General features: G+C 45.2%; 2 protein-coding genes and 1 pseudogene across 6 annotated transcripts in view; 2 read left to right on the top strand and 1 right to left on the bottom strand.

The window, feature by feature from the left end:
- LOC115896493 overlaps window positions 1–19,194 on the bottom strand; it is a 152,587-nt gene extending 133,393 nt beyond the window's left edge. For all 4 annotated transcript variants that reach the window (XM_030927537.1, XM_030927538.1, XM_030927535.1 and 1 more), the window contains exon 1: window positions 18,551–19,194. In XM_030927537.1, coding sequence (XP_030783397.1) covers window positions 18,551–19,159 — 609 coding nt within the window. In that variant the 5' untranslated portion in view covers window positions 19,160–19,194. The remainder of the gene's footprint in view (window positions 1–18,550) is intronic.
- Window positions 4,112–13,366, top strand: LOC115896471 (annotated as a pseudogene).
- A 184-nt stretch (window positions 19,195–19,378) lies between the features above and the next one.
- JMY (junction mediating and regulatory protein, p53 cofactor) overlaps window positions 19,379–26,183 on the top strand; it is an 88,271-nt gene continuing 81,466 nt past the window's right edge. For both annotated transcript variants that reach the window (XM_030927534.1, XM_010364100.2), the window contains exon 1: window positions 19,379–20,440. In XM_030927534.1, the coding sequence (XP_030783394.1) occupies window positions 19,412–20,440 (1,029 nt within the window). In that variant the 5' untranslated portion in view covers window positions 19,379–19,411. The remainder of the gene's footprint in view (window positions 20,441–26,183) is intronic.

Genomic DNA, 26,183 nt, shown 5'->3' with positions numbered 1-26,183 from the left:
TTTATTAGTCTTGCTAGCGGTCTGTCAATTTTGTTGATCTTTTCAAAAAACCAACTCCTGGATTCATTGATTTTTTGGAGGGTTTTTTGTGTCTGTATCTCCTTCAGTTCTGCTCTGATCTTAGTTATTTCTTGCCTTCTGCTAGCTTTTGAATGTGTTTGCTCTTGCTTCTCCAGTACTTTTAATTGTGATGTTAGAGTGCCAATTTTAGATCTTTCCAGCTTTCTCTTGTGGGCATTTAGTGCTATAAATTTCCCTCTACACACTGCTTTAAATGTGTCCCAGAGATTCTGGTATGTTGTATCTTTGTTCTCATTGGTTTCAAAGAACATCTTTATTTCTGCCTTCATTTCGTTATGTACCCAGTAGTCATTCAGGAGCAGGTTGTGCAGTTTCCATGTAGTTGAGCGGTTTTGATTGAGTTTCTTAGTCCTGAGTTCTAGTTTGATTGCACTGTGGTCTGAGAGACAGTTTGTTATAATTTCTGTTCTTTTACATTTGCTGAGGAGTGCTTTACTTCCAATTATGTGGTCAATTTTGGAATAAGTGCGATGTGGTGCTGAGAAGAATGTATATTCTGTTGATTTGGGGTGGAGAGTTCTATAGATGTCTATTAGGTCCGCTTGGTGCAGAGATGAGTTCAATTCCTGGATATCCTTGTTAACTTTGTCTCGTTGATCTGTCTAATGTTGACAGTGGAGTGTTGAAGTCTCCCATTATTATTGTATGGGAGTCTAAGTCTCTTTGTAAGTCTCTAAGGACTTGCTTTATGAATCTGGGTGCTCCTGTATTGGGTGCATATATATTTAGGATAGTTAGCTCTTCCTGTTGAATTGATCCCTTTACCATTATGTAATGGCCTTGTCTCTTTTGATCTTTGATGGTTTAAAGTCTATTTTATCAGAGACTAGGATTGCAACCCCTGCTTTTTTTTGTTCTCCATTTGCTTGGTAGATCTTCCTCCATCCCTTTATTTTGAGCCTATGTATGACTCTGCATGTGATATGGGTCTCCTGAATACAGCAGACTGATGGGTCTTGACTCTTTATCCAGTTTGCCAGTCTGTGTCTTTTAATTGGAGCATTTAGTCCATTAACATTTAAGGTTAATATTGTTATGTGTGAACTTGATCCTGCCATTATGATATTAACTGGTTATTTTGCTTGTTAGTTGATGCAGTTTCTTCCTAGCCTCGATGGTCTTTACATTTTGGCATGTTTTTGCAATGGCTGGTACCGGTTGTTCCTTTCCATGTTTAGAGCTTCCTTCAGGGTCTCTTGTAAAGCAGGCCTGGTGGTGACAAAATCTCTAAGCATTTGCTTATCTGTAAAGGATTTTATTTCTCCTTCACTTATGAAACTTAGTTTGGCTGGATATGAAATTCTGGGTTTAAAATTCTTTTCTTTAAGAATGTTGAATATTGGCCCCCACTCTCTTCTGGCTTGTAGAGTTTCTGCCGAGAGGTCTGCTGTTAGTCTGATGGGTTTCCCTTTGTGGGTAACCCGACCTTTCTCTCTGGCTGCCCTTAAGATTTTTTCCTTCATTTCAACTTTGGTGAATCTGGCAATTATGTGTCTTGGAGTTGCTCTTCTCGAGGAGTATCTTTGTGGCGTTCTCTGTATTTCCTGAATTTGAATGTTGGCCTGCCCTACTAGGTTGGGGAAGTTCTCCTGGATGATATCCTGAAGAGTGTTTTCCAACTTGGTTCCATTTTCCCCCTCACTTTCAGGAACCCCAATCAGACGTAGATTTGGTCTTTTTACATAATCCCATACTTCTTGCAGGCTTTGTTCATTTCTTTTTCTTCTTTTTTCTTTTGGTTTCTCTTCTCGCTTCATTTCATTCATTTGATCCTCAATCGCTGATACTCTTTCTTCCAGTTGATCAAGTCAGTTACTGAAGCTTGTGGATTTGTCACGTATTTCTCGTGTCATGGTTTTCATCTCTGTCATTTCATTTATGACCTTCTCTGCATTAATTATCCTAGCTATCAATTCTTCCACTCTTTTTTCAAGATTTTTAGTTTCTTTGCACTGGGTACATAATTCCTCCTTTAGCTCTGAGAAGTTTGATGGACTGAAGCCTTCTTCTCTCATCTCGTCAAAGTCATTCTCTGACCAGCTTTGAACCGTTGCTGGCGATGAGCTGCGCTCCTTTGCAGGGGGAGATGCGCTCTTATTTTTTGAATTTCCAGCTTTTCTGCCCTGCTTCTTCCCCATCTTTGTGGTTGTATCTGCCTCTGGTCTTTGATGATGGTGACGTACTGATGGGGTTTTGGTATAGGTGTTCTTCCTGTTTGATAGTTTTCCTTCTAATAGTCAGGACCCTCAGCTGTAGGTCTGTTGGAGATTGCTTGAGGTCCACTCCAGACCCTGTTTGCCTGGGTATCAGCAGCAGAGGTTGCAGAAGATAGAATATTGCTGAACAGCGAGTGTACCTGTCTGATTCTTACTTTGGGAGCTTCCTCTCAGGGGTGTACTCCACCCTGTGAGGTGTGGGGTGTCAGACTGCCCCTAGTGGGGGATGTCTCCCAGTTAGGCTACTCAGGGGTCAGGGACCCACTTGAGCAGGCAGTCTGTCCGTTCTCAGATCTCAACTTCCGTGTTGGGAGATCCACTGCTCTCTTCAAAGCTGTCAGACAGAGTCGTTCGGGTCTGCACAGGCCTCTGCTGCTTTCCCTGTTGTTTTTTTAGCTGCGCCCTGTCCCCAGAGGTGGAGTCTACAGAGACAGGCAGTTTTCCTTGAGCTGCTGTGAGCTCCACCGAGTTCGAGCTTCCCAGCGGCTTTGTTTACCTACTTAAGCCTCAGCAATGGCGGGCGCCCCTCCCCCAGTCTTGCTGCTGCCTTGCGGTTAGATTGCAGACTGCTGTGCTAGCAATGAGGGAGGCTCCGTGGCCGTGGGACCCTCCCGGCCAGGTGTAGGTATAATCTCCTGGTGTGCCTGTTTGCTTAAAGCGCAGTATTGGGGTGGGAATTACCTGATTTTCCAGGTGTTGTGTGTCTCAGTTCGCCTGGCTAGGAAAAGGGATTCCCTTCCCCCTTGCGCTTCCCAGGTGAGGCAATGCCTCGCCCTGCTTCAGCTCTCGCTGGTCGGGCTGCAGCAGCTGAGCAGCACCGATTGTCCGGCACTCCCCAGTGAGATGACCCCAGTACCTCAGTTGAAAATGCAGAAATCGGCCGGGTGCGGTGGCTCAAGCCTGTAATCCCAGCACTTTGGGAGGCCAAGACAGGCGGATCACGAGGTCAGGAGATCGAGACCATCCTGGCTAACACGGTGAAACCCCGTCTCTACTAAAAAATACAAAAAAAAACTAGCCGGGCGAGGTGGCGGGTGCCTGTAGTCCCAGCTGCTCGGGAGGCTGAGGCAGGAGAATGGCGTGAACCCGGGAGGCAGAGCTTGCAGTGAGCTGAGATTCGGCCACTGCACTCCAGCCTGGGTGACAGAGCGAGACTCCGTCTCAAAAAAAAAAAAAAAAAAAGAAAATGCAGAAATCACCGGTCTTCTGTGTCGCTCGCGCCGGGAGTCGGAGACTGGAGCTGTTCCTATTCGGCCATCTTGCTCCGCCCCCTGAGTGACTCCAACTCTTTAGAGCAACTAAAGGGAACTTGATGGATAGTGGAAGGAATCTCAACATGAAATTTCTTGAATAAAAATTTATTGACTTAATAATAATATTATGAACCTTACGGCAGACATGGAGAGGCACAGCCCAGATCCTCTTTCAAGGAAAGGTTTGTTGCCTCAACTGCTGAGAGTGCTGTCAGTGTACAACGTTCATTCAGCTTTCAGTCCCTTTACAGAATCACTTCAGTTTCACCCAAGGTTGACCCTTCCAAGGACAACCCACATCCCATGACTGGGCAAATGCATGAACAGCTGATCCACTGTAGGAGCAACTTAGCTCCATAGCTCCCCATGGAGTCAGGGCTATTGGGTCCCCATCACGGCATGTTCATCTTCCCTCTCCGCTCCCTCCCATTGTTTTCCACAAAGGGCACACCCTAGTAAACAACCTTTGCATTAAATTCTATCAACATTAACAGATTAATGAAGAAAAATATGATTATCTCAATATATGCTACAAGTTACTCTGTGGGAGAGAGAGGCCCTATGGAGGAGCACGGAAGCCCCAGACACGTGAGTGGAGAAGCCATATTGGACATCCAGTCTGGTCAAGCCCCAAGTGAGAACCACCCAAGCAAGCCCAGAACCACCAAGTAAACCCTATAGAGACAAGAGAGATAATAATAAATTATTGTTTTGCATCACTTTAAATCTTAGAATGGCTTGTTACAAAGTAGTAGTATGAGAACCATAGAATAGAAGAAAACAGCCTATGGCAAAACCCCATCTCTACAAAAAATACAAAGATTAGCCAGGCGTGGTGGTGCACACCTGTAGTCCCAGCTACTAGGAAGGCTGAGGTGGGAGGACTGCTTGACCCGGGAGGCTGAGGCTTCAGTGGGCTGTGCTTGCGCCATTGCACTTCAGCCTGAAAGACAGAGTGAGACACTGTCTCAACAACAAAAAAAGGATAGAAGAAAACTTTCTGGCCAGGTGTGGTGGCTCATGCCTGTAATCCCACACGTTGGGAGGCCGAGGTGGGTGGATCACTTGAGGCCAAGAGTTCCACACCAGCCTGGGCAACATGGGGAAAACCTGCCTCTACAAAAAAAAAAAAAAAAGTAGAAAACTTATATAATAACATATAGCTACGAAAAGCTATCTATGCCAAGTACCTTAAGAATGATAAATTTGTAGAATTATTTTCATGACTGTCCAGAAGATTACTAATAAACACCAGAAGTGTTCCTAATCAACACTGTATTGGAGGCTTTGGTTATAACACCTGGGGGCAGAATAATACCTCCCGCATCACAAGTTATACATGTGCTTATCGCTGATATCTGTGAATATGTAAGTTAATTAGCAAAGGGAGAAAGGAGAATGAAGGTTACAGATGGCATTAAGATTGCTAATCATCTGATCTTAAAATAGATTATCCATGGCTACTCTGGGCACATTGCCTATGGGGTAGCCCTTCTCTGCAAGGAGCAGTACCTCTGCTGTTATGTGGGTCACTTGAGGTCAGGAGTTTGAGAGAGACCTGGCCAACATGGCTAAACCCCATCTCTACTAAAAATACAAAAATTATCCAGGTGTGGTAGCGCATGCCTGTAATCCCAGCTACTCAGGAGGCTGAGGCAGGAGAATCACTTGAACCTAGGAGGCAGAGGTTGCAGTGAGCCAAGGCTGCACCATCACATTCCATCCTGGGTGATGGAGTGAGACTCTGTTTAAAAAAATAATAAAAATTAAAAATAAAGGCAAACAAAAATAGAGCATCCTGGACTATCCAGGTGGGACTAATGTAATCACAGGGTCCTTAGAAATGGAATAGGGAGGTAGAAGTCAAGAGTCAGAGAAAGAGATTTGGTAATAGAAGTAGGATCTGTCCCTGAGAAAGACTGATGTACTGAGAAAAGAACTTCACCCACTGTTGCTGGCTTATAAGATGAAGGAAGGAGGCCACAGCCTGGAAATGTGGGGAGCATCTCGAAGCTAGAGAGAGCATGGAAATGGATTCTGCTCTAGAGCCTCCAGAAGGAATGCAGCCCTTCAGACACTTTGGTTTTAGCCCAGTAAGGCTCATTTCAGACTTCTGACCTCTTGAACTTTAAAAAGTTTGAGTTTTAAGTCTTTAAGTTTGTGGTAATTTGTTAAAGCAGCTATAAAACTCTAACTCAAAACCATGTATGTATATATTGGTCAGGTGCCATGACTCATGCCTGTAATCCCAGCACTTTGGGAGGGCAAGGCGGGCAGATTACTTGAGGTCAGGAATTCAAAACCAGCCTGACTAACATGGTGAAACCCTGTGTCTACTAAAAATACAAAAATTAGCTGGGCATGGTGGTGGGCGCCTGTAATCCCAGCTACTTGGGAAACTGAGGCAGGAGAACCATTTGAACCCGGGAGGCGGAGCTTGCAGTGAGCTGGGATCTCACCACTACACATCAGCCTGGGCAGCAGAGCGAGACTCTATCTTAAAAACAAAAAGTACCATAAATATATTGCAATATGATATATATAAGGCATATAATGATTAAAAAGTAAGATAAATGTGCATATGGGGATGTGTATATTATTCTTTTCCTCAAAAATACTTTTTAGAAATGCAGTTATTGTTCTAGGTTCTGTAATTGCCAGATGGGTTCTTCTTGCCCACCGCACAGATAAAATGAATTCACTGCAGTAGAGCAAGTGTTTAATTGACATGAGACCAACCACATGGGAGAACTGAGGTTATCACTCAAATCAGTCTCCCCGAAGGCTTGCAGGTTAGAGTTTTTATGGACGATTTGGTGACGGGGGCTAGGGAATTGGTGCTGCTGATTGGTTGGGGATGGAAATCCCAGGGGTTTGAAAAATGGTCCTTGTGCTGAGTTGCTTCTGGATGGGGCCACAGAACCAGTTGAGTCACCCGGCCAGGTAGGATTGAGTCTGAAAAATCTCTCAAAAAACCCATCTTAGGTATTACAATAGTGATGTTATCTATAGGAGCAACTGGGGAAGTCACAAATCTTGTGCCCTCTGACCACATGACTCCTGAGCTGTAAGAGACTATAGAGACTATACCTATCATGTGACCTCTGGCCACATGAATCCTGAGCAGTAAGAAATTATAGAAACTACACCTACATTTTATCAGAGTTCAGACCCCTCCCATAATCCTATTCTTGTGGCCTTTCATTAGTCTTACAAAGGCAGTTGTCAGTCCCTGAGCAAGAAGGGAGGGAGAGACTATTTATCATCCTTGCTTTCAAGTTAAACTACAAATTTCTCCCCAAGTTAGCTTGGCCGATGCACTAGAATGACCAAGGACAGCTTGGAGGTCAGAAGCAAGACGAAGTCAACTATGTCAGATTCCTCTTACTGTCATAATTTTGCAAAGGTGCTTTCGGTTCTAAACCTTATTAAGTTATATTCAGATTTTTGACATTAGGTAAGATGAATAGAGAAAGGAGTACTACAAAGTGAGGAAGAACTCAAACTCCATTTATTATTTAGCTTAGAATTTGAAAAATTATTTCAAACAACGGAATAAAGCCATACTCTGAAAATCTGCTTAGGAGATTCTGAAAGTCTATTTCTAAAAAAATGATTTGTGATAATCCACTCAAACTGAAGTGAATTACTAGAATGTAAACACCACATCCCTATTCATATTTGTGTTCTCAATGTGTCATGAATCAGTGAATGAGTAGTACCAAATCTTTTTAAAGCACAGATGGTGTTTGTGGCAGCCACGAGAACATTCCTTTCAGATCTCCCAGCATGATAGACTGAGGGCCCTGACTGACACATTCAGAATCCACCACACCCCCCTAGGCTGCTCTCAGCCAATGACTGAGTGTGGCAGGGAGACAGGCAGGCCCGCTTCTGTGAGACTCAAAAGTCAGGTAACTTTGCCTTGAGGATTCCCCATTGGCCTAGTGAAAACTTTCTTAGACGGATTCTACTCTTAAGATGCTTTTTACTGAAATTTCCTTTCCTCTCCCTCTCCTTCATATGGGTCTGACCTGGATCATCTTTGCTCTGTTCTTGCTCCAGCTTCCTTCTCATTTTCCTCCATAGGCATTTCCCCCCAAAATTGCTTGCACATCTGATCCCATTTTTGTAATTGCTTCTTGGAGGATTTTTTTTTTTTTGAGATGGAGTTTCACTCTTGTTGCCCAGGCTGGAGTGCAATGGCACAATCTCGGCTCACCGCAACCTCCGCCTCCCAGGTTCAAGCAATTCTCCTGCCTCAGCCTCCCAAGTAGCTGGAATTACAGGCATGCAGCACCACACCTAGCAAATTTTGTATTTTTAGTAGAGATGGGGTTTCTCCATGTTGAGGCTGGTCTCGAACTCCTGACCTCAGGTGATCTGCCCACCTCGGCCTCCCAAAGTGCTGGGATTATGGTCGCGAGCCACTGCACCTGGCCAATTTTTTTTTTTTTTTTTTTGAGACAAGGTCTGGCTCTGTTGCCCAGGTTGTAGTGCAGTGGCACAATCTTGGCTTATTGCAATCTCCACCTCCTGGGCTTAAGCCATCCTTCCACCTCAGCCTCCTGAGTAGCTGGGACTACAGGAGTGAGCCACCAAGCCCAGCTAATTTTTGTATTTTTTGTAGAGACATGGTTTCACCATGTTGGCCTGGCTGGTCTTGAACTCCTGACCTCAAGTGATTCACTCACCTCGGACTCCCAAGGTGCTGGGATTACAGGCACGAGCCACCACACCCAGCCTTTTTGGAGGCTCTTAGCTAACACAGCAGTTAAATGTATAGATTTCAAAGGATTCCTTAGATAGGTCATTAAAAACAGAGAGATATTAGGATATGCTCAAAGATTTAGCCGCAAGGATGTAAGTGCTAACAACTTAAATGTTCTTCTGAAGGGACTGATAAGGTAAATTATTGTGTAAATGCACAACAGAATTTTATTTTATTTTTTATTTATTATTATCATTTTTTTTTAAGAAGGAGCCTCGCTCTGTCACCCAGCAGGAGTGCAGTGGTGTGATCATGGCTCACTGCAAGCTCCGCCTCCTGGGTTCACGCCATTCTCCTGCCTCAGCCTCCCGACTAGCTAGGACTACAGGTGCCCGCTACCATGCCTGGTTAATTTTTTTTATTTTTTTAGTAGAGATGGGGTTTCACCGTGTTAGCCAGGATGGTCTCGATCTCCTGACCTTGTGATCCACCCTCCTTAGCCTCCCAAAGTGCTGGGATTACAGGCGTGAGCCACCGCGCCTGGCCCAATGGAATTTTAATAATATAATACCAAAGGTGAATTTAATTTTCTTTTTCTAGAGATGGTCTCATTATGTTCCCCAAGCTGGTGCCAAACTCCTGGGCAAAAGCAATCCTCCCACCTTGACCTCCTGAAGTGCTGGGATTACAGCTATAAGCCACTGTGCCCAGCCCTGAATATTTGTTAGTATCTTCAACAACCATTGTAAAAAAAATAGTTTATTTACTTATTTATGTTATAAGACAGCTCCCTGAGCCAGAAGAGTAGGTTCAGAGAGACTCCTGAAAAAGATAATTTACAGACTAAGTATTTACAGTGGTATCTCATTTTTGCAAATGAGCCTAGAAGCCTAGAAAATGGTATAAAAAGACATACACTAAAGTTTTAAAAGTGGTTGTCTCTAGGTAGTATTTAAAGTTTCTTGGCCTGGTGCGGTGGCTCACACCTAAAATCCTAGCGCTTTGGGAGGTGAGGCGGATGGATTGCCTGAGCTTAGGAGTTTGAGACCAGACTGGGTAACACAGTGAAACCCCATCTCTACTGAAATACAAAAAATTAGATGGGCACGGCAGTGTGCACTTGTAGTCCCAGCTACTTAGGAGGCTGAGGCAGGAATTGCTAGAACCTGGGAGGCAGAGGTTGCAGCGAGCCGTGATTGCACCACTGCACTCCAGACTGGGCGACAGAGCAAGACTCTGTCTCTTAAAAAAGAAAAAAAAAGAAAAAGAAAAAAGTTTGTTGCTTTGGTTTATCTATAGTTTTAAATTGGTCTACAGTGAACATGCGTTGTATCTGTTATAACACTAAAAGTCATTATTTTTTTGCAACCTTCACGTCCCGGGCTCCAGCAATCCTCCTGCCTCATCCTCCCAAGCAGCTGGGACTAAAGGTATACACTATAATGCCTGGCTAATTTTTGTATTTTTGGTAGAGATGAAGGTTTCTTCGTGATGCCCAGGTTGGACTTGAACTCCTGGACTCAAGGGATCCGCCCACCTCGGCCTCCCATAGTGCTGGGATTACAGGCGTAAACCACCACATCCAGCTAGTCTTTAATTAAGCATAATGCTCTTAGGCACTGTTAAACTTTAGAATAGTCCAATTTATTCTATTGGCTGGGCACAGTGACTCACACCTATAATCCCAGCACTTAGGGAGGCTGAGGTGGGAGGATTGCTGGAGCCCAGGGTTAGAGACCAGCCTGGGCAACATAGGATAACTTGTATCTACAAAAAATAAAAAATTAGCTGGGTATGGTGGCATGCACCCACAGGTAGTCCCAGATACTCCAGAGGCGGAGGTGGCAGAATCAATTGAGCCTGGGAGGGCGTGACTGCAGTGAGCCGAGATTGCACCACTGCACTCCAGCCTGAGCAATAGAGCAAGACCGTCTCAAAATAAATAAGTTAATTAAATAAAATAAAACTCCAGTGCTGATCAGTAGTGGGATCCAACCTGCAAATAGCTGCTGCACTCCAGCCTGGGCAAAATAGTGAGACCCAAGAATACAAAAATAAAAATAATAACACTTTAAAATTTGTTAGATGTAAACTTTGTTCACCTTCTCAACCGTCTTCAATTGCTCTACTTTCCGAAGGCACTGCCTGTATTCCAGAGCACCCCAGAACTGCTGCCCTTGCAGAGGTCAGTGGCCTGCATACCCCACTTTGTCGAACCTCTCTGTGCTAAGTCACCCTCCATTTCTAGGTTGGCTGAAATGCCACACTAGACCACAGACTCTGGCTTCCTGAAAGGCTGGATGAGGAAACATGGAAGTGTGAACTCCCTGTGGGGTGAAACTTGACTCTGAGGAAAGCAGAGAGAAGGAGCCAGGCAGACACGCTCCCTCTTCTTTCCATTTACTTCACTGAGTACGATTTCCTCTTGTGTCCCTTCTGAGAAAACCCCCCCTTGCTGAGGAAGAACATGTGCAGAGTGAATTACCATGTCTCCCAAAGTGGTGCCAGGTCTCTTGGGCATCACTGTCCAGAGCTTCCCAACTTTCCTCAAATCATTTCTTTCCTTTTCCTCTCTAGCCACTCGGGAGTTGAAAATAAGGATAACTGACCACAATTGACATAATGTAAAGCATACTCATAGCAGATCAGGATATGAACTGCTCAAACCCCCTTTCAAGAAAGTATTTGCTACCGAACTGCAAGGAGTGAGGTTGCATCCAGGGGATAATGAAACTTGCTACCAGGGTACTCCTAGAAACCTGAAAAAAGCAATGGCCCTCACAGAGACTATTAAAATGCTTCCCATGGTATAGGGAAGAGAAAGGGAGTAAAAGGCTCAGGAAGTGGGAATGCTGGAATGGATAAATTACACGGGGCAAAATAAAGAGTAATGTTCTCCAGGAAAGCTCAAAGGACACATTATTTACCAAAAGCACTAGTAATGTGATGGTGGGAGGGGCCCCAGCATGGTCATGAGTTCAGTGTGGCTCTCCTCCACAGGCCAGGGTTAATGGTCAGTGAAGCAGTCATATAATTTGGCTCACAAATAGCAACGACGATGAAAAGACCCGCAGTAGAGGCCAGGTGTTACCACTTGACCATCAAAATCCAGAGGGTCACAATGTCCACAGTTATGGTTAATGGAAAACAACATCCTTAGGAGCAGAATAGCTGGGCAGCCAACAGGCACAGCTTAATGTACTGATCAAAATAGAGCAAGAGTAGATGAGCAGGAGGCTGAGGGCAGTTACCCAAAAGGATCTCTCTTGCCCAGTTTCTGCACCTAAATCAGTTTTCAGATCTAATGTTCATTGCTTTAAGAGATGGCCAGATCCCAGTACCAAGAACCCTGCAATACATAGTGATTTTTCCAGTTCTTCTGTGGAAGACATGAGTGACTGCTCACTGGAGTGAGGGATTTACTCCAACATTCCAAGGACTTCTGGAGACAGGGTCCAAGTTGACACAGATACTCAATGACTGGAAACATCATCATGGGCTGTGTTAGAGTGGGGGCCTACAGGGGCCAGTAAGTGAAGCCCTGGCCCAAGAGTGAGTCCAGTGGTCTATGAAAATCACCTGGTGAATATTTCCCTGGTCCCCAAATATCTCATTGGGATTGACACTGTGGCAGAGTAACCCACAGGCTGTACTTGTTGGTGGGGGCTATGATAGTGGGGAAGGTCTGGTAGAAGCCTCCCAAACTGCCTCCCTCCCACCAAGATAGTGAATCAAAACCAGTATAATCCTGGAGAGGGATGGCAGAAATTAGGGCCACTCTTAAAGATGCAGGCATGCTGGTCCCTGTCCTACCTCTCTTTAACTTGCTGGTCTGGTCCTTGCAAAAACCAGACAGATCTGGAGAGTAATGTTCAACCAAGAAATAGACCTGATCACAGCTGCTAGGCTAGATGTGGTATCTTTGCTAAAACAGATAATACAATCTCTGGTACAGAGTATGCAGCCATTGATTTGGCAAATGTGTTCTTTTCTATCAGTTAGGAAAGATGATCAGCAACAATGTGCTCCAGGGCTATGTTAACTTTCGACCATCCGTCATAATATAGCCTGAAGACATTGGGACCATCTGGACAAACTGCAGAATATCATGTTGATTCATTCATTACAATGATGACATCATGCTGATGAGGCCAGGATAAGTAAGAGACTACTAACATGCTGGAAATGCCGGTAAGGCACATGCACTCTAGAGCAAGATAAACCGCAAAAAAATTAGGTACTTGCTACCTCCGTAAAGTTTCTGCACATCCTGTGGTCAGGACATTCCCTTAAGAGTAAACAACAGGCCTGTGTGTTGTTGCCACTGCCATTGTTGTCATGGTGGTTGCGCTGAGCTCTGTGGTTTCTAGAGCCGGCTATGTCCCCTCCCTGCCACCACCCTGAAGTGGATGTTCAAGAAGAACCACTCGCTAGAAAACAGATGCATGCAGTTCCTGAAGATCAGAGTGAAACAACCTGACCGGGTTCCAGTGATTGTGGAAGAAAAAAGTCTCAGGCTCTCAGATTGTTGACATTGACAAACAGAAGAACTTGGTTCCATCTGACAGCCATTCAGTTCCATCTGTGGCTCAGTTCATGTGGATCATCATGAAGATGGAAAAGAATCCATCTTCCTTCTGAAAAGGCATCTTCTGTTTGTGGATAAAACAGTCCAGCCTGGCGGGATATGGTGGCTCATGCCTGTAACCCCAGCACTTTGGGAGGCTGAGGCAGCCGGATCCCCTGAGGTCGGGAGTTCGAGATCAGCCTGACCAATATGGAGAAACCCAGTCTCTACTACAAATACAAAAAATTGGCTGGGCGTGGTGGCACATGCCTGTAATCCCAGCTACTCGGGAGGCTGAGGCATGAGAATCGCTTGAACCTGGGAGGCAGAGGTTGCAGTGAGCCGAGATTGTGCCATTGCACTCCAGCCTGGGCAACAAGAGCGGAACTCCATCTCAAAAAATAAACAAACAAACAAAAAACAGTCCAGCCTAACTATAGGAGAGTTTTACTAGAAGGAAAAAGATACAGATGGAATCTTGTATGTGGCCTCCAGTGGGGAGAACACTTTTGGTTTCCGAGGGCCATTGCTGGGCTAGGTGTACCCTTACTGCTTGTGTATCTTATAAATGTCCTAGCACCTTGGTAAGCCAAGGCAGGAGGACGGCTTGAACTCAGGGGTTCGGAATCAGCCTGGGCAACATAAGGAGACAGCCGTCGCTACAAAAAAAAAATTAGTTGAGCGTTGTGGTGCATACCCACGGTCCCAAGCTACTCAGGATGTTGAGGTGGGAGGATTGCTTGAGCCCAGAAGGAAGATGCTGCAGTAAGCCGAGATTGCACCACTGCACTCCAGCCTGGGTGACAGAGCAAGATTCTGTCTTAAACAAACAAACAAACAAAAATTAAGAAGAAAAGAGAAAAAGCAGTACCAGTTGTGGCTGTGAGATCAACTATGGCTATGGAGGCTGTAGTCTGCCCCGATAACCTCCCTCTTTTGTTTTCCCTCAGGAAAAGAGGCCTAGCAGAGACCTAGAGGAGATGGTTCCCACGTGTTTTTATGAAGTGGATCCGTGTGGCACACAAGGTAAACTGTGGCAGTTGTGGAGATGCATCAATTAGATCCCCCTTCTAGAAAGGAGCCACCCCCCAGCTGCAAGGAGTGTGGTAAGTGGACAGTCCCCACCTGTTAGTGTCTTCAGCGTCAGCTTCAGGTTTTTATCCTGTACTTTTCTCAGGGTGGTCCCCAGCCAATGACTGAGCAAGGCCTGGCTATATCCACCCAATGAGGAACTTCTTTTTTTTTGAGACAGAGTTTTGCTCTTGTTGCCCAGGCTGGAATGCAATGGTGTGATCTTGGCTCACTGCAACCTCCTCCTCCTGGGTTCAAGCGATTCTCCTGCCTCAGCCTCTCAAGTAGCTGGGATTACGCCTGGCTAAATTTGTATTTTTAGTAGAGATGGGTTTTCTCCATGTTGGTCAGGCTGGTCTCGAACTCCTGACCTCAGGTGATCCACTCGCCTTGGCCTCCCAAAGTGCTGGGATTACAGGTATGAGCCACTGTGCCCAGCTATGAGGAACTTGTTTAATCCCTGTTGGATTAGCCTGCCCGATTCTGCCTCTGCCCCTTCTCTTTCACAGGTGTCACCTCCATACTTTTTTTTTTTTCTTTTTGAGACAGAGTCTCGCTCTGATGCCCAGGCTGCAGTGCAGTGGCACGATCTCGGCTCACTGCAACCTCTACCTCCCGGGTTCAAGCGATTCTTGTGCCTCAGCCTCCCAAGTAGTTGGGATTACGGGTGTGCACCACTATGCCTGGTTAATTTTTGTATTTTTAGTAGAGACAGGGTTTTACCATATTGGCCAGGCTGGTCTCAAACTCCTGACCTCAAGTGACCGACCGCCCACCTTAGCCTCCCAAACTGCTGGGATTGCAGGCATGAGCCACCGCGCCAAGCACCCCATACATTTTTTGCATTTCTGACTTCTCTGTCTGCTTCTGGGAGAATCTAACTGAGACATCAGTGGATTCGCAAATGGACCTGGGAACTGAAGTTGCTCCCTGCTCCCAACCCTGGGATGTGTGACCTAACTAATCTGGACTGCTGTTTTCTCCTATATAAATTAAAGATGCTTATTCCTTTCACAGTTACATTTCATGGCTATTATGAGGTAAGAAAATGCTATATAATTTGAAAATCACTATGTAAATAAACTATTATAGTTTTTATGAAAAGTACTAAAGAGTTAAAGCGTTTCCGAATTACCTAACGATGCACAATAGTTCTAAAAACTTCAAACAGATAATAGTTTTAAGCCATTTGAAGGCTGGTATGGTGCATGTGGGGTTTTTCTGTAGCTTTGCTTATTCCCAGGGCGTAACTTATACACTGAGAGATCTTGCTTGGCAATCAGATACAGACCTAAATAAAGAATTGTAGAGTACTATAGTCACCTATCATGGGAATTTTGGTTTGTTTCTTTTCATTTCTAGGATAACAATTACTAAGATACCACAAACAAGAAACACTGAAACATCTCGTTCAACAAAACACAGTGGCCAGTGTATTGAGAGCAAATACTTAACACCCGTGTAACCGTGAACCAATTTTCTCTAGCACTATTCTGATAAGATAAAATTTTATATCCATGAATAAATATAATTTCATGTTGTTTTACTCCTAATACCACTTAACAAAATATTATAATTTTAATATACATGTACATAAAATATTTAACATTGTTTATTTACATTTATTTATATATTTATTTTTGAGATGAAGTCTCGCTCTGTTGCCCAGGCTAGAGTGAAGTGGTGCAATCTCGGTTCACTGCCACCACTGACTCCCGGGTTCAAGTGATTCTCCTGCCTCAGCCTTCCGAGTAGCTGGGATTACCGGTGCCTGCCACCATGCCTGGCTAATTTTTTGTATTTTTAGCAGAGATGGGGTTTCACCATGTTGGCCAGGCTGGATTCGAATGGCTGACCTTTAACGATCCACCCACCTCAGCCTCCCAAAGTGCTGGGATTACAGACGTGAGCCACCACGCCTGGCCTATTTATTTATTTTGAAACAGAGTCTCACTCTGTTGCCCAGGCTGGACTGCAGTGGTGCGATCATGGCTCACTGCAGCCTTGAGCTCCTGGGCTCAAGCAATTCTCCCACCTCAGCCTCCCAAATAGCTGGGACCACAGGTGCATACCGCCATGGACAGCTATTTATTTTATTTTATTTTATTATTTTATTTTTTTGAGACACAGTTTCGCTCTGTCGCCCAGGCTGGAGTGCAATTGTGCAATCTTCGCTCACCGCAACCTCTGCCTCCTGGGTTCAAGAGATTTTCCTGCCTCAGTATCCCGAGTAGCTGGGATTACAGGCATGGACCACGACACCCGGCTAATTCTGTACTTTTAGTAGGGACGGGGTTTCTCCATGTTGATTAGGCTGGTCTTGAACTCTGGACCTCAGGTGATTCGCCTGCCTCAGCCTCCCAAGTGCTGGGATTACAGGCGTGAGCCACCGTGCCTGGCCTATTTTATTTTTTTGTAGAGACAGTGTCTCTCCATGTTGCCCAGGCTGGTCTTAAACTCTTGGGCTCAAGCAATTCACCCAAAGCATTTGGATTACAGGCATGAGTCACTGTGTCCAGCCATCCAGCCAACATATTATTATTATTATTATTATTATTATTATAAATTTTTTTCAGACAGAGTTTCGCTCTTGTTGCCGAGGCACTATAGTGCAACAGCACGATATCAGCTTACCGCAACCTCTGCCTCCCGGGTTCAAATGATTCTCCTGCCTCAGCCTCCCAAGTAGCTGGGATTACAGGTGCCTGCCACAACGCCTAGCTAATTTTTGTATGTTTAGTAGAGATGGGGTTTCACCATGTTAGCCAGGCTTGTCTCGAACTTCTGATCTTGTGATCCGCCCACCTCAGCCTCCCAAAGTGTTGGGATTACAGGTGTGAACCACCGTGCCCGGACTATTTTTTTTATTATAATTTTTTTTCTTTTTCTCATCCTCTACTCTGAACAGAACTTGTAAACAAATTCTTTTAACATTCATTCTCTGTATTCACAATTATACATAAAGGGTTTGTGTCAGTAATGTCTTATCAGAAAAACTAACTTTTTGCGGTTGCTTTTTAGCAAAAAAGAAGAGAAAGTTTTCTATAATGTGCTACTGTTTGCTTAGCTGGTAATTCAAACCTTTTTTCTTTTCTCTTTTCTTTTCTGAGGTGGAGTCTCACTCTGTCGCCCAGGCTGGAGTGCAGGGCATGATCTCAGATCACAGCAACCTTTGCCTCCTGGGTTCAAACAATTCTCCTGCCTCAGCCTCCCAAGTAGCTGGGATTACAGGCATGTGCCACCACACCCAGCTAATTTTTGTATTTTTAGTAGAGTTGGGGGTTTCACCATGTTGTGCAGGCTGGTCTTGAACTCCTGACCTCAAGTGATCCGCCCACCTCAGCCTCCCAAAGTGCTGGGATTACAGACGTCAGTCACCATTCCCAGCCCCCTAATTCAGATTTGAAACGGGTTTTCTCTCCTTTTTGCCTTTCAAAACATGTCTCTGACTTGCATTTGAGATTTGACACAAATTCACAGTTGTAAACTTTGAAAATCTGTGGTTCCACATAACAAACTGTACAAAATGTTAAAAACCAAACAGGCTCAGTGGCTCAGGCCTGTAATCCCAGCAGTTTGGGAGGCCGAGGCAGGAGGATCACCTGAGGTCAGGAGTTTCAGACCAGCTTGGTCAACATGAGGAAACACCATCTCTAATAAAAATACAAAAATTAGTCGGGCTTGGTGGTGTGTGCCTGTAATCACAGCTACTTGGGAGGCTGAGACTGGAGAATCACTTGAACCTGGGAGGCGGAGGTGCAGTGAGCTGACATCGTGCCACTGTGCTCCAGCGTGGGCCACAGAGTGAGACTCTGTCTCAAAAATTTTTTGGGGGGTTGTTTATTCAAATATCAGGACAATACTGAATCAAGTGTTGAAGCTTAGAGTTTTAAGATAGACAATACTGAGCTAAGTTTGAAGCTTAGTTCAGTACTGTTCTGTCATCTGAATAAACAGCTGTTTATTACTGAACCTAACAATACAAGACTAATCCGAACGGTTTTGTGTTTAGAAATGTGAATAAATGTAAAAGAACAACTAATTCCCATTGTGCTTTACTACAGTGCACAATATCTGTGACTTGTACACTAATCGTAAAAAGAATGCCAGTAATATAAACTGGATTATAAAGTCTACTAATTTTAAGAATGTGTTTCATCATCCTTTAGTAAGAATAGCAGAGATTGATATGAGTTTTTTTGTATATGCATTCTGGGAACTCCCATAATTGAACACAACTTCAAAAGGGCTAAAGCCCAGTGACCTCAAAACGAGGTTCACAGAAAAGTACATAATGATGAAACCTGAAGCAATAAAACACCAATGAACTGAAATATAAACATTCTTGCTCTTAGGACATGGCATTTTCATTTTTCATTTTGTTTTGGACTGTTACTGAGCTGTCCTCAGACACCTTCCTTTCATATCCTAAACTTTGTCTTTCCAGAAAAGCTTCTGGAATTTTTTTTTGTTTGTTTTTTATTTTGGTCTCAAGGGCATTACAGGAGAACTTAACAGGCTGGGGACGAGCCCCACAGAGTTCAGCACACCGTTCCCAGCGGCGACAGGCTACTTCTGAACACAAGAGCGACTGCCCGTCGGGCTTCCTCCGGGAGAATGGAGACAAACGTACATTCGAGGGGCTCAATACCTGGAGTGCGAAACGTCTCAGTTCCTCCGCCTCAGTCTCTTTTCCCGGGTTCTGAAGCCACCTATGCAGCAGGGCACACCTGCCACTCTCAACGCCCTCGGAGCCGGCAACCCGTCGGCAGCGAGCTCCAGCCCGGAGGAACAGGAGGATGCGCGGAAGGAAGGAGAGTCGGGAGCGCGGCCGCTCCCGGGCTGGCTCAGGGGACGCCAAGGGGAGGTGCCGGCGCGCGCTGGCGGGGTGCGCGCGCCGCCGCCGCCGCCGCGTCACCAGCGTGCGGCACGTGCCCGTGTTTACGTCCCTCGTGGAGCCGCCGACGTCAGCAGTCGAATGGCAACATTGTGGCGATGCTGAGGCGCAGAGTTTAGGAGAAGGGTTCATCAGTCTGACTCGCTGCCGGCTTTCTGCGGCAGCAGCAGGAGCGGGGGCGGGGAGCTTGACCTGGGCGAGCGACCGGGACGCACACAGCGCCGGCCTGACCCCGCGGGACCCGCGCCTCACCTCCGGAGCGCCGCAGACGCAGCTCCACGGCCTCGCGCTGGGGGCGGCGGGCGGCCGCGAGACGCTGCGGCAGCGCGGGGCTTGTAAACAGATCCGGCCGCACGTGACCATGTGAACTACCTGCTCCCGGGACGCGTATTGTCCTTCCCGCGGGACGCGTATTGTCCTTCCCGCGAGCCGCGCCACAAAGGAGCTTGGCGGTCGTGGCGCGGAGCGACGGGCGAACGAGCGAGGAGAGCCGGCCGGCGCACTAAGATGGCTGAAAGCGCCCGGCGAGGGTGAGCGGGGGGCGCGGCGCAGCCAGCGGGGAGTCCTCGAGCGGGCCGGGCCGGCGGCCCTTCCCCGCGTTAAGTCGGAGCCACCATGTCGTTCTCGCTGGAGGAGACGCTCGAGTCAGACTGGGTGGCTGTGCGGCCCCATGTGTTCGACGAGCGCGAGAAGCACAAATTCGTCTTTATTGTAGCCTGGAACGAGATTGAGGGCAAGTTTGCCATAACCTGCCACAACCGGACGGCCCAGAGGCAGAGGAGCGGCTCCCGGGAGCAGGCGGGGGCGCGAGGGGGCGCCGAGGCCGGCGGAGCTGACGGGAGCCGCGGGCCTGGCAGCCCGGCGGGCAGGGGCCGGCCCGAGGCCACTGCCTCTGCAACTCTGGTTAGGAGCCCCGGGCCCCGACGGAGCTCGGCCTGGGCGGAGGGCGGTTCTCCTCGGAGCACTGGCAGCCTTCTGGGGAACCCGCGGCTGCGAAGTCCTGGCAGCAAAGGGGCGGAGGGTCGTCTTAGGAGCCCAGTGCGGGCCAAACCCATCCCGGTTCAGAGAGCATCTGAAGCCAACGATGCGGCGGGGGGGGCTGCTGCTGCAGCAGCCAGACAGGCGCCGAAAGAGGCCCCGGTGTCCTCTGTACGGATAGTGAGCGCCTCTGGGACGGTCTCCGAGGAGATCGAGGTGCTGGAAATGGTGAAGGAGGACGAGGCGCCTCTGGCGATGTCGGACGCGGAGCAGCCGCCGCCAGCCGCCGAGCTGGAGTCTCCGGCCGAAGAGTGCAGCTGGGCCGGACTCTTCTCTTTCCAGGACCTGCGCGCCGTGCACCAGCAGCTGTGCTCGGTGAACTCGCAGTTGGAGTCGTGCCTGCCGGTGTTCCCCGAGGAACCTTCGGGCATGTGGACTGTGCTCTTTGGGGGCGCCCCCGAGATGACCGAGCAGGAAATCGACAGTCTGTGTTATCAGCTCCAGGTCTACCTGGGCCACGGCCTGGACACCTGCGGCTGGAAGATCCTCTCCCAGGTGCTCTTCACCGAGACCGACGATCCCGAGGAGTATTACGAAAGCCTCAGCGAACTGCGGCAGAAGGGCTACGAAGAAGTGCTTCAGCGGGCCAGGAAGCGCATCCAGGAGGTGAGTTGAGTGAGCCTCTAGTCTGGGCTCTACTGGTCGCTTTTGGTTTACTGGCCAAACGAAAGGCTGGAGCCTCGGTCTCGGGTGTGCGCAGGTAGTACGGTTGCTTTTCTGGTCAAGCGGAAACCAACAGGGATTGCTGATATACCTTCCCCTTCATCTCTCTCGGTGGCTGCTTAATTGACTCCCTGAAGGACCTTCGTCTTTATTTCCTCCCCCATTTATCAAATGCGCTCTGTGTACTACTCAGTACTGGTAATGCGCAATTAAAGCCACTCAGAAAAGTGTTCTGTAAGCATAGGCTACATGAGCATTTTTCTACCCCTAAAGCTCTTCCAGCAATAACTGCCCAGATATCAACTCTTCTTTGTCCGTGTCACCTTTATTTAAAATAGTTTGTCTTACCTAGCAAAGTTGATCTTCTGTTTTGATTCTTCTTTATGCAGTGTGGCAACCTACGCAAATTTTAAATTCATTTTTAAACGGGTGACCTGTCCAAGTGAAAAAGCACCTACTGACTATTGGATGCAAATTTATTTTTAAAATATTTTTTGGAAGTGTTTTGTTTCTTCTTTTTTGTACTACCTCAGATCTTTACAGATGGCTCAGGTTTCACTCCTGTTTTAGGGAGAAATAAAGGCTCTGGGCAGGAATGTTCGTTGTATTTTTTTACTTACTGTAGAAGTACAAAAGCCTTTTCAAACTAATCCTTAAAGTAACAAAAAATAATGGAAAAAAGGGTCTGAATGGATATACATACGGGGCTCTAGAATGTGTAAGAAATATGTAATTCATGCCTGCTTACTGGCTTCTGCTGGAGGAACTTCACTAAAAAAAGTCTTTTAAAATATACTTAGTTTTCCCTAACGGATACTACACGTAGTTTCTCAAAGCAAGTTACTATTTTTACTATTAATGCAATTGAGATTGGTGGAGAAATGCACCAACCCCCACCTTTTTTTTTGGAGACTGTTTCGCTCTGTCTCCCAGGCTGAATTGCAGTGGCACCATCTCGGCTCACTGCAACCTCCACCTCCTGGATTCAAGCGATTCTCCTGCCTCAGACTCCTCAGTAGCTGGGACTACAGGTGCGCATCACACATGTTAGCCCGGCTCCTTTTTTTTTTCAGTAGAGATGGGGTTTCACCATCTTGGCCAGAATGGTCTTTATCTCCTGCTCGTGATCCGCCTGCCTCGGTCTCCTAAAGTGCTGGGATTACAGGCGTGAGCCACTGTGCCCGGCCTGAAATGCCCCTTTTTATGGTGTTTATATTCCTGAGATTGTGTTGTTATCTGCCTATGTATATATAATACTTGAACCCTGTTAGACTAGGGAGCTAGAGTGTCTTGTTTTTTTTTTGTAGAATATGAGATCTTTTTCTTTATTAGACTTGAGTATTTAAGAAATGTTTGTTTCTCTCTTATACAATAGTACTGTCTTACAACTTCCTGAATCCAGTTTTTCAGTCCTTCCTGTTGGTTTACTCTATGCCAAATGTCACCCACTATAACATGATCCCAGAGTTCCAGGTATCTGTTTATATTTCCCTTTTTTATCACCTCACTTCGGGAGTCTGTTCTACCTTAAATTCTTTTGAAGGAAGTGACAAATCTTAAGTGACCACATATATTCTCAGAAGTGTTTGGTTAATATTGACCTGTATTTCTCTTAAACTGCAAGAACCAAGTTAGTGGTTCTTTCATTTATTAGATTTACAGATATATTTTTTAAACTATATATTCTTTAAAAATCCCATAATGAGTAGGCATGTCTGGTTTTGACTTTTTGGATACTCAGAAAAAGCGACTGTCACGCCGGAAGCGGTGGCTCACGCTTGTAATCCTAGAACTTTGGGAGGCCGAGGCAGGCAGATCACAAGTTCAGGAGATGGAGACCATCCTGGCTAACACGGTGAAATCCCATCTGTACTAAAAATACAAAAAAAAATTTAGCCGGGTGTGGTGGCGGACGCCTGTAGTCCCAGCTACTGGGGAGGCTGAGGCAGGAGAATTGCGGGAACCTGGGAGGCGGGGCGTGCAGTGAGATGAGATCCTGCCAGTGCACTCGAGCCTGGGCAACAGAGCGAGACTCTGTCTCAAAAAAAAAAGAAAGAAAGAGAAATAGCGACTGTCTCTGGTTTTTTAATTCAAATGAGTCAAAAATAAGCTCTCAAAATATATAATTTTCTAGAACTCTTTAAAAAGGGGATTACATTTTAAAAAAAATCTGTTCCTAATTAAGGTTCTCTTGACCCTAATGATTTGTTTTCTTTAACAGAAAATTATACTTTTTTTTTTTTTTTTTTTTTTCTGAGACGGAATCTCCCTCTGTCGCCCAGGCTGGAGTGCAGTGGTGTGATCTTGGCTCACTGCAACCTTTGCCTCCCAGGTTCTACTGATTCTCCTGCCTCAGCCTCCTGAGTAGCTGGAATTATAGGCGCGTGCCACTTTGCCTGGCTAATTTTGTATTTTTAGTAGAGACGGGTTTTTACCATGTTGGTTAGGCTGGTCTCAAACTCCTGACCTCGTGATCCGCCTGCCTTGGCCTCCCAAAGTGCTGGAATTACAGGTGTGAGCCACTCCGCCCGACCTTTCTCCCCCACTGCCTCTCGAAACAGAGTTTCACACTGTTGTCCAGGCTGGACTGTACTGGTGCAATCTCAGCTCACTGCAGCGTCCACCTCTGGCGTTCAAGCATTTCTCCTTGCTCAGCCTCCCAAGTAGCTGTGATTACAGGTGCCGGCCACCACGCCTGGCTAATTTTTGTATTTTTGTAGAGACAGGATTTCCCAATGTTGGCCAGGCTGGTTTTGAACTCCGGACCTCAGGTGATCTTGCCTGCCTCGGCCTCCCAAAGTGCTAGGATTACAGGCATGAACCACTGTACCCGGCAACTTCAATATTTGAAAAATAGCTATCAAGGACAACAAATAGATTTGGTAATAATGCCTACTCTGACTTATACTGGAAGATTGTGTTCTTCGATTATGTTGCGGGGGGAGGGAGGGAAGTGTGGTGTGATTGGTTGGTGATGTCTGCCATGGACATGATAATGAAAGTGTATAGGATGCTAGCCATGTATTTGTCTTTAGCTAATTAAATTTAACTGCTTTCTTAACAGTTTGCAGTAACATTTTTTAAGGTAACATTTTTATAGAAGTTGTGTCATGTTTGTTTTATTCTATTGACTTTGTGGAATTCGCTATGGCTTTTCAAGCTAGATTTATCTGATAAATCAAATACATTCTTGAGGATATGTTACTTAGAATACTTAGTCCTTTGGTCACTTGGAATGCTTAGTCCTTTTCCGTCTTTAATTTCTATGAATCTATTTTTTGGTCTTTTTTCCTACAGTATTCCTTTCCTTGTCCATTTAAAGGTTTCGACTTAAAACCACCTGTTTTTGTTCAAAATAGTAAATTGTTGAAAGGTTTGTTTGTTTTTAATAGAACACACTGTACAACTAGATTGTAAACTTTTCAAGGTCCTTGGCTTTGACAATACCTTGGAACTCTCTTCTTTGCCACCCCTAGTTCAGGACCACACATCTTGTGAGCACTCTTAATTAGTGGATAAAGGAAACTAGAGAAGTTTTTAAAATTAATTAATTTATTTTTACTATTGCAAGAATTTAAAGGACTTAGAAGATGTGTCCTTTTAATGTGAAGTTGTAAGTAGGATTTTTATAAATTGATAAGTGTAAATTTCTCAAAGGACAGTGTTTTTAAAACGAGGAGAAATTTTTTTTTTAAATGTACCCAATAGTTCTTCAAAGGAAAATTTCTTAAAACGTAAATAAATTCCTCAATAAGAGGTTTTTACCTGGGAATGGTGAATTCCCTGTAAGAGGGGCTGTGGATGGGTTTTAATGGGGTGTCCTGCCGAGTTTTATATGTGTGGGCCTGTGTACATTTTAGAGAGAAAGGCAATAATGTCAGTCACAGGAATGTTTTGGTTTCACATTGCATTTAAAAGTTATGTTTATGTTGTAATGTACGTTATACTTAGGGGCTAAATCCAAATGAAAGGTGAAATTTGTTACTGATGTGTTTGACTTCGCACTTTTACAAGGGTTTACTTTTGGAAGCACTATTTATACAGTAGGCACTGAATCAGTCCTTAAATGAATGCAGGTGCCACCAAGACCTCTATGAACAGTTTTCAGCAGTAGCCTTGGTTGTTGGTCAGAGCTGAGGTTTGTATTAGTGTGTGTGCGTTGGTGGTCCATACTGCAGCTTAGGTTTGACCTGGATTTTATAAATAATGGTTTCTGTATAAGGACAGCTATTCTCAAGATAATTAACTGTGATGCTTTAGATAGTAAACCTTAATTATGACGGTAGGCTTGATTAAGATCTAATCATCAGTGTTCATTTTGGAATTTATTATGTTTATAAGGATGTGCTCAATTCTAACTTCTCTTCAGTTGAAACCACGGTTTGGATGTAGCGTGTGTTTTCAAAATTATCTGTGTAAGCCACGTAATAAATAGCCTATTGAGTGTTTGGAGTCAGAAAGACCTAGGTTGAAAATAGGACTCACCACTTCTGATGACCTGCTTAGTTATTTAACCTCTTTTAAAAAGGAAAGGGGGGAAAATAAAGGATGTCTTAAGATTTGAGTAAGACAGTATGAGAAAGGGCCTAGCAAAGTGCCTGGCACTTACAAAAGAGGCTTCCAGGAAGTGTTATTTTCCCTTTTTTCGTGTAACAAGGATTATCCGGTTTTCCATTTAGCCCTTTTTGTGGGGATTGTAACTAATATTTATTAGCACTGTTTAGGTATTGGGCTCTTTACATTAGCTATCTCCTTCCATTTGCTTCACTATCTGTTGAGATCAGTGGGTGTTTTATACCTGTTTTACTGAAGCAGAAATTGAGACTTAAAGAGGTCCTGTGGACTTCACAAAGGCTAAACTAAGCTAAGTAACCAACCTCCGATGAAAGCCTAGATTTGTCTTAATCCAAATATGTGCCTTTTCTGCCATGCCTATGGCCTGTTGGAGTTCTTGATCCAAAGGACTATATTCCTTCCTTAAAGAGAAAGGACATCAGTCTCTACTCTTGAGAATTGGGGAGTGGTATTATATGAAAATGCAGTCAGTTCAATGACTCTTTTTTTTTTTTTTTTTTTTTTTTTTTTTTAAAGACAGTGTCTCGCTCTTGCCCAGGCTGGAGTACAATGGCACGATTTCAGCTCACTGCAACCTCTGCCTCCCAAGTTCAAGCAATTCTTTTGCTTCAGCCTCCCAAGTAGCTGGGATTACACGTGCATGCCACCACTCAATAATTACTTTTAAATTAGGATAACTCATTTCAAATTAATTATGACAAACATGAATGTTGAAGTCTGAATGTTGAAGTCTGAATGTTGAAGTCTGAATGTTGTGTTTTAGAGAAAGGGGTTGCCTGGTGGTGCAAGGATAGGTTTATGTTAGAGAAGAGTGACCAATCGTGTGGGGGTTTTTTGTTTGTTTTGTTTTTATATCTTAATGGCTAAGCTGAAAAACAGGTCCTGACTTCTGAGGTTATTTAACTGAAGGGGCAAGGAGCTCTAGGAGGAAGTTTTGTTTAACAGGTGTCCTCCCAAGGATACCTTTGGGTCCTTAGAAAATAACTTTTCTAATTTTCTTGAAAATTAGATTAGTTATAAAACTCAAGCCCTGCTGAAACCCCAACTATATACATTAGAGAAACGACAGTACTTTAGGAGTCTTGGGACGCCATCTGTCTTTCACTGGGCC

Source organism: Rhinopithecus roxellana, chromosome 3 (genome assembly GCF_007565055.1).
Source record: "Rhinopithecus roxellana isolate Shanxi Qingling chromosome 3, ASM756505v1, whole genome shotgun sequence".
Lineage (NCBI taxonomy): Eukaryota > Metazoa > Chordata > Mammalia > Primates > Cercopithecidae > Rhinopithecus > Rhinopithecus roxellana.
The sequence above is the reverse complement of the archived record's forward strand: the minus strand, read 5'-3'. Positions and strand labels throughout refer to the sequence as shown.